Genomic DNA, 8,801 nt, shown 5'->3' with positions numbered 1-8,801 from the left:
AAGTTTATTTAGGGGCTTGCCTTTTGTACAAGCTTTGTTTTTTTCGGCAAGACCCTCCGTTTTACTTTGAAATACAATTGTCATACTAGGTAATTTTATTTATTGAATTGTGTTCCTTAAATCTAAGATTATGTTATGTATATTTTATTACGTCTTGCATTATTTTCGACCTTGTTTTGTTATACTTATCATGCTTATGTTGTGAAACGGAAATCAATAAATCAATAAATCAAATCAAATCAATATAGATCATTACAGTCCATCGAATCGATATTACATTAAATGTGGATTATTGATGGATCACTGGCAATTGATTTCATGGGTCAGATCAACCTCTCCAGCCGAAAATTTCGCACGCGTTGATATGTGCACAGCATATGCAATACGTTTGAACTCGTTTCTTTTGTTTCTTGTGTTTCTTTTGTTTACTCCTTCTACACAAACGATATGCCTCTCGCACACGATGTAATGGGCATTATGTTTTACTTTCCCCAGAAATGGGGATTAGATTCAAATTCCGGGGGGACCACTTCCATTGATGAGCGGATGGATACCAGGCACGACCATGAGGTTTCGAAAAGTACCCGAAACAAGGGAAGCAATTCTTTTCCAGATTATGAAAATGCATCTCTTAACAAGTATTTGGCTTGTGAAACCCTACAAGTATTGGATATATATCCCTTTTTTCAGCATTTTAAACATCGTTTTGACACCCTTATTGCGTTACATAGGCCTATAAGTAACGTACCTGCCCACTCTGTCCCCTTTAACGCGTGTTCGCTCCTGGTATCCACTAATCAATGGAAGTGGGCCCCCCGGGCGGCCTCTCGAGCTCTAGGAGGAGTCAAATGTGACTTTGGAAAGTCGTCCTCAATCGGATATATCGCTGTTACCATAGTAGCAACCAGAATTTTGCACACGAAACGCATATTGAATGTTTCCGTCGCAGATGCGAAACGAAAAAAATAATCTCATGTCACACAATTTGCATTGCAGGACAGAGTTTTACGACCATGATGACGGGCCCAAAAAGTATCTTCCAAAATCAACTACCGTCGTAAATAAGCGTGCGCGTCCTCAAACGAAAGGTCGGGAATGGCGCCTAACAAGAGGCATGAAAATCCAGGGTTCGATTCCCGGTTACGGCACCTATGCCCCTTGAGCAAGGCATGTTGTTGTTGTTGGTTGGTTTGTAAAGGCGCTCTCATGAAAAAAAATATATGCGCCAATCTTTTTTTCATCATATCGCTTTATAAAGTTTTTAGTTTTTTATTACTTTCAGTAGATAAGGCCTTATATTTTAGGAGATTTGAGAATATAAGGTCGGTAGTTGGATAGAAAAAAAATTGCAAGCGCACGCAAGCTTAGTACTCGACTGTACTCTTATATCCTACATTTAAATACATGGAAATGCTACATGTTTTCTTTTAACAATGTGTGAAAAAAAAAAGGAAAAATAAAACAAAATGAAATTCTGATTCTATATCAAAAATTCGATCTCCGGCCTCGTGGAACATAATGCGAAAAAACCTCGATATTTCCCATATTTGTGATCAAGCAGATAGTTCTGGTGATTTTTTTTTTTTTTTTTTTTTTTTTTTTGGGGGGGGGGCACTTATGGAACCCCAAAAGCTAGGCTATCTGTGGATGATTATCAATTAAAATTGTATTTTTTCTATTACAAAAATCGCGATCCTTGTCTTCATCTCTGAGGAATGCGAAATACGTGTAGATTTTGGTTATAATTATACTAAATATATCTTTAGGTAAATAAAACGTCAGCGTTTATGTCTTCATAATAATAGGTGGATTTGACAAGGTATCCAGCTCAGATGTATATGGGGTCTATACCTCTTATTTCATCGACATCATTGCACTCGGACTCCTCTTCATCGCCTCCGTCATCCTCCTCATCGGTGTATTTAAGGTGTGTGGAAAACTACTTCAATTGTGTTTTCGCTCCTCGGCGCACGACGGATTCAAAAACACAGTAAATGTATTTACATTGTACGTCAAATGACAATGAACAGCTGGGAAGTCTTTGTGGAAATTGGTGAACCTGAACAGCAGTTACGTCCTAAGTTACAGAGCTGACGGAACATTGCAAATATGTCGTTTGTCAAGTGTCGGGGACGAAAACTGCTGTTTTGAATTACCAACTTTCGACAAAGACTTCTTGGTTGTTCTTTGCCATGAAAGGCATTTGACAATACATTTTCTATGTTCTTAAAGTCGTCGTGCGTCGTGAAAGCGAAAACTTCCTCATAATAATAATAATAATAATATCATAATAATAATGATAATACTATTAATAATAAGATAACAATTATGCTTAATTGTGACGTCTTGTTCGTGACGTCATCGCTTATACCGTCATCATATCGAAAGTACCCGTTTGTTTGGAGGATACAACCCATAGGTAGGCAATAGTGATAATAATGCCCATAGCCCATTCAAGCTTTTGGGTAGTCGAGAATCAGGGGCGGTGATCCGGGGACGGAGGAGGGAATAAAATTTTACCCCCGCAAAAGAATATATAATGAAAATTAATGAAATAATAAAAATGAACAAATAGAATAAAGAATGAAATAAACTAAAAATAGATTTAAAAATTGAAATGAAATTAAATAAAATGGAATAGAAATAGAATAGAATGAAATGAAATACAATAAAAATGAAATAAGATTTAATAAAATGAAATAAATTAAAATAAAATAAAACAAGATAAATTTCAATGAAAATAAATGAATGAATAAATAAAAAAATAATATATTGAATTCATTATTATTTACAAATTATTCAAATATATCACATCCATAAAATGTGAAAGTGTCATATCAATAGAACTATGTTTCCTTTTTGATCCTGGGTTTGCTTTTTTTTTTTCTTCAGAATTCCAAATGCCTCCTGATCCCGTATATGGTGGCTATTACGGCCCTCATCGTATTCCAAGCTATTGCGTGGTTCCTTCAACTGTTCAACTGGTATAAAATAAACGTGAGTATGAAATAGATACACCGCATGGCAGTGAAGTAATGCTTATTTATATGATAAATAACGATAATACAAACTTCTTCAGCATTTTAGTGTATTTGCCTGGAGCTAATTAGATTACGTAATCATCGTGCACACAGGCTATGCATATGGCCTTAGTTAAAATACAACCTCGGCAGATTACCTCTGAATGTACAGTATATGTTTTAATTTTGATAGAGTTATTAAAATTATCGCTAATCTAATGATGACACTCCGCACGTTCTACAGTCCTATATTTTTTGGTTCATTTATTTTCATATTTCTCTTGTTACCTATTATTACCGAATTAACAACAAAGTTTACTTCTTATTCCATAGAAATATAAACGATAGGCAGATAAGGGAAAGAAATGCTGAAAAGCTGTCGGCCCCGTCAATGCTCGTCTCATTGAATGCAATTATTAATATATGCAATGATTTTGTAAACTATTTTCTGTTGGAAAATAAACTTGAATGTGAATTTTATTTTTCGGGGAATTGTTTGATTCAAGTAATTTGTATAAAGTAGACATTAATAAGTAGATGGAAAATTGAATCTCTAAACTCGTGATTTGTGGTTCTGTGAAGGTATGTTGTCCAATGCTAGTTTTTCAGATTTATCTCGAATCAAAATTCATGACAATCTTGATTAAGTGATGATACAATTATCCTTTTTTTTCTTTAAAAAAATTAATTTCCTTTTCACAGAAATCCTTGACAACAACTTTAATTATAAGTCTCATTGCATGGATTTTACTAGCATTTGTAAATGTAAGTGCCAATCTGAATACAATTCTTTTATAATATCTAAATAGTGTTTTAAATGGGAATTTAAATAAGTTGTGTCAATCCCCCTCCACCCCGAGTCGTGTATATCCCCTATCCCCCACCCCCCCCCTCCTTCCACCCTGTGTCAAGATCAATGTGTTGGTTTCATAATTGACACTGGCTGACCGTTGGTGGGGGTAGACACACAATGAGCAGAAAGTGTGGAGCTCTAATATAGCTATGCTCCTCAAACAAGTATAAATCATAAAGGTGGATAAAAATCCACCTCTATGGTATAAGTAAATAAATAAACATATGAATGAATAAATTGATTAATTGATAGATAGATGTACGAATAGATAGATGGAGAGATAAATAGATAGATAGATAAATGAATAAATAAACAATAATACGTTCATTGCATAACAGCATGGCATTGATGTATTGAGTTAAAAAAAAACACTAGTTAAGGTGTTTCATCGTGTCTGTTACCATGGTTACAATAAATAGTATTTTTGTCGTTGTTCATTTCTGTCTATTGATCGACGGTTTTTCTATTATTATACAGATATTATTTATGTTCTATTTTCTCAGGTAATATGTCTTCTTTGTGTCATTTCTGAGTACCAAAAACTAAGTGAAGATCGTGGCCAGAAAAATGATGCCGCAATAGCGTACACAGTAAGTCCATATTTAGGAATACAAAGTGTTGTTGTTGTGGTTCCTCTTCTTATCTTTATTCTTTCCTCCTCCTCCTCCTCCTCGTCCTCTCCCCTTTACCTTTGTATTTCTTTTTTATCTTCTCATTTTCTTTCTACTCATCCTCCTTATTCCTTCTTTTATTATTTTACTCTCTCTTCTCCTTTTCTGCTTCTTTTTTGATATTTTTGTCTTAATTCCCTTTTTATGTTTTTATGTTATTATTCTTTTATATCTTTTAACATTATCATTATGCTTATATTCATCATCGTTATAATCACCAATACTTTATCATCATCGTAAATCATCTTCATCATGATCATCATCACTACAAGCACCACTACAACCACCGCCACCATCAACAACATCATCATCATCATCATCATTACCATCATCATCATCATCATCATCATCATCGTCGTCATCATCATCATCATCACTACAAGCACCACTACAACCACCGCCACCATAAACAAAACCATCATCATCATTACCATCATCATCATTACCATCATCATCATTACCATCATCATCATCGTCGTCATCATCATCATCATCATCATCATTTTTAATGAATTTGGAAATGAATACTTCATTCGAATCACCATCATCACTACCACCGCCACCATCAAAACCAACACTACCCCCCACCACCATTGCCTCCATCCATACCTTCGAACTGTATTCTCGAATATGTCTTTTATAGAAACTTTATCAATGATAAAGTTCGAAACCAAAATGATTTAAAGCACATTTAACGTAAATCGAACAAGAAGCGATTTCTCATTTATCATAAAAAAATTAGTAATTTTCAATCATAATTGGGTTTTTTCTTGTTTTTTTTAATTATTAGCCGACCTGTCCCCATGTAATCACATCTCCACCCGAGACTCAAGTGGCGAGCTATCCAATCGAAAACATGTAAAGACGTCAATAGTAGTGTGGTATACAACCAAGTTTCCTATCAACTCATAGCTACAACATTTACAACTGATCGCAGACATCGATCGGACAGACACCGGGACCCCGTCTCACGAAGAGTTGTGATCAATCACAACTATGCAAAGCCAGCGACCCCAACATGTAAAGTTCATATATATGTTCAAAATACTTTCTAAATATGGTGTATACAAATGCGGGTCCATGTGTCATTATCTTGACAATCAGGCGTGTTCTTCTGTTTCCAGGATATCCGATGGAGCATTCAGCAAATTTCTGGTATGAAAAGTTATGACAGTGGCCGGTGCAGCTCGATCAGACCAATACTAGTAACTCTTTATAAGAAAGGGTCCTGATTTAATTTAGTTTGCTGGAATCATCAGAAGATTCGATTTCGTCTCATGTAAAATATGATAACGTACGTGTTTGCGCTGACGATGAAAATGATGAATTGGAAAAAAGAGAAATCGATAATAATTATCAGGGAAGAAAAATACTTATAGAGGGCGCTATACTGCTACTGATTTCAGAGCCATTTATTCGGTTAGAGCATGGACCTACTAGGTCCATGGTTAGAGTTAAATAGGAAGTACATAAATGTATGTGTCACTCCTGTAAAGATTTTTCCATAGACACCTGTGTCAAACTAAAACTGTAAAAACATACATTAAATAAAAAAAGGATGACATTACGGGGGATATTTTTCACTACCCCTGGATAGGAAAATAATTATATGAAATTTCATATCTGACCAGAAAAGGGTATTTCGACCTGCTCATTTCGAAAATAAATCGACTTATAAGAAAACATCTCGTGACGAGATCTCATTCTTCACATGAAACGGTAAACACCCTAATTCTCCTGCCAGTCAACCAGTTCTTAAAGTTAAGTGATATTTCTTCCCCATATGGACAAAAGAAGAGTTGTGCATATAACTGTTTCGTGAAAAAAAGTTGTCGTGACTGTGTTAAATCGCTCAGTACATAAAACAAAATAGTAAACCGACAAACATACTTGCATGATGTGCAAAATATAATAGCTTGTTAAAGAATCGGACTATATATAGGCGTGGTAAGATTACAGCTGCAATAAACATGGATGAATTACTTTCATCCATGCTACAAGCCTACAAGGCTGATTCACTAAAACAAATTGAACATTGAGGTCGCCGGTGATATTTTGCTCCTTCTCATCAAAGAATATCAAGCCTATGTAATTATGTTTAAAGCTATGATTAGTTCTTTTTTTCTTTGTTTTTAAATGACTTTATTTTGTAAGGGTTGGTTATTGGTTGTCTATGACATGATATCTGTTTCTTTCTAATTTATATTCAGAATAGAAACTATGTATTTTAAGTGCATGTACTTACAACAACTTCTAGCAAAAGGAGTCAAAAGATAAAGACTCGAGGAAATGAAGTTAGATTCGGCGATGCGTCATTTCTTGAATGTTACGTAATAGCTCCTTACATGTTTCATCACTCTCTTATAATCATGTTCCCAATTTTGTCTGGAGCGGCGTCGGAGGGAGGGGGGGGGGGGGGGTAGTTGCAGTACGACCGCCCTCTTTAACGTACCAAGTGTAATATGCATGATATGGAAGGGGAGAAGGAGAAGGAAAACGGGAGAAAGAAAACAAAACAAAAAAGAGCTGAAAGAAAGAACTGCGTCTAGTAGAACTCAGTGTATTATCCAAATTCGTATTTTATCCATTTCCACAGAATTACATAAAATTATATATACATTCATTGTAATGGCAAAGCTGATAATAATCAAAGAGTACGAAATATAGATTATCATTGATTTATTATGTGCTTGTGTAAAAAAAGAATGATGACGTCACACTTAGGTACACTGTAAAAACAAATCTTTGAATCAGTAGTTAACACTTAATGTATTTAAGTAGAATATACAATTTGTAATTATTTTTCGTTGTTTTTAAGTAGTTTCAACTTGTCTTTTAATTTACTTGATTTACTTGATTTATTTGGGTTCAATATACATTTAAGAAAATTCACGTATTGATAGCTTGCTTTGATTGAGTAAATCTAACTCAATTAGGCAAAGATGATTGTTACTTATAAAATCATGTTGAATGTACTTATATTTTTCAATTAACGCCATATTTAAATAATGCATGAATATTCATTAGAGCAAGTAAAGGTTTTTTTTTTAATAACTGTCATATCTATTTGTGTTTGAAATTGTTTTGGATAAGGGTGTGCTAACTATTGTATTCTTTTGTTGAATCAATGAAAAGGCAATATTAAATAGTCATTTAGCAGAAAATTATTCTCACTGTTTTATTTGTAAGAATGAAACGATCGCGTATAAATATAAATGTCAGTACCTATACATGTACAGGTAAGTGACAAATCACAAAGTCTAATATTTGGATAAAACATGTCTAAAATGAAAATGATGCCACCAAAAGTGGGACGATGGGGGAGCGGACTTTCGAATCACGAAAGTCCACTCCCCCATTTGATATTTTCAAATATTTTGTTGATTGTTTTACTTAATTGAATTAAGTTATTGTAACTTAATTTTCTTGAGTAAAATGGAAGCAAAGAAAATAAGTAAATTTTACTTAAAACTGCCAAAGTCATAAATACTTGAAAAAATTAAGGCAATTTTTTGCCACAATTTTATTAAGTAATTTCTACTAATTTTTTTTTACAGTGTAGTCTGATCGCCTCTCGTTTGAAAATGCCAAGGCGCCGACCCTTTTCATAGTTTAACATTTGCATTACCATGATAATAGCGTCTCTCTGCGCTCATAATTTTGGCATGCATATTGTCATGATCAATATTTCTTGCTAAGGAGAGGACAACGATAAAAAAAGGAAAAAAACTATAAGCTACAGACTTACGACGCCTTGTTCACATGTGATTTTGTTATGCCTTGCCAGAGGACGTCGCACAGTGGGCCGAGGCGAAACAAAAGTGCGCCAAAAGTCATTTTGGGCAATTTCAGATTTTTAATTTTTGTCATGCCGAACTGAAAGACAACACTTTGAAGAATACTTAAGCAAAATATTTCATTCGGGAATTTGCATAAAGGTTGTTAATTTCCAACCTCAAATCGTAAAATGTGACATTTTGCGAAATGCCGCGTATATGACAACCTAGTTGAAAAACGAGCCATTTCACAGGAGGTTTTTCATGTAGGAATCTGAAATGGCACCCACATAATCCTGATATATTATTTGTTCGTGTTAAATGGTTCAAAGTAGATAAAAGACACATTTCAGGAGGTTTATAAGACAATTATTCCTCGAAATAGGCTGATAATCCATGTTTTTTACATTTGCATTAGAAACGTTTAGATTTCCGTAGATTTCCGTTTAAATTCTATTATCATCATTTTGCCAGATGTCTA

The 8,801-nt window shown here is 34.3% G+C and overlaps 1 protein-coding gene across 1 annotated transcript; it reads left to right on the top strand.

The window, feature by feature from the left end:
* The first annotated feature begins 1,095 nt into the window (after window positions 1-1,095).
* On the top strand, window positions 1,096-7,708 carry LOC129261300 (uncharacterized). The gene is made up of 6 exons (XM_064099548.1): window positions 1,096-1,180; window positions 1,806-1,927; window positions 2,893-2,997; window positions 3,723-3,785; window positions 4,377-4,463; window positions 5,335-7,708. The coding sequence occupies exons 1-6, from the start codon at window positions 1,096-1,098 to the stop codon at window positions 5,404-5,406; spliced, it is 534 nt and encodes a 177-aa protein (XP_063955618.1). The 3' UTR covers window positions 5,407-7,708.
* Window positions 7,709-8,801: the final 1,093 nt, after the last annotated feature.

The sequence above is a fragment of the Lytechinus pictus genome, chromosome 5 (genome assembly GCF_037042905.1).
Source record: "Lytechinus pictus isolate F3 Inbred chromosome 5, Lp3.0, whole genome shotgun sequence".
Lineage (NCBI taxonomy): Eukaryota > Metazoa > Echinodermata > Echinoidea > Temnopleuroida > Toxopneustidae > Lytechinus > Lytechinus pictus.
This window is presented reverse-complemented; position numbering and strand designations above follow the sequence as displayed.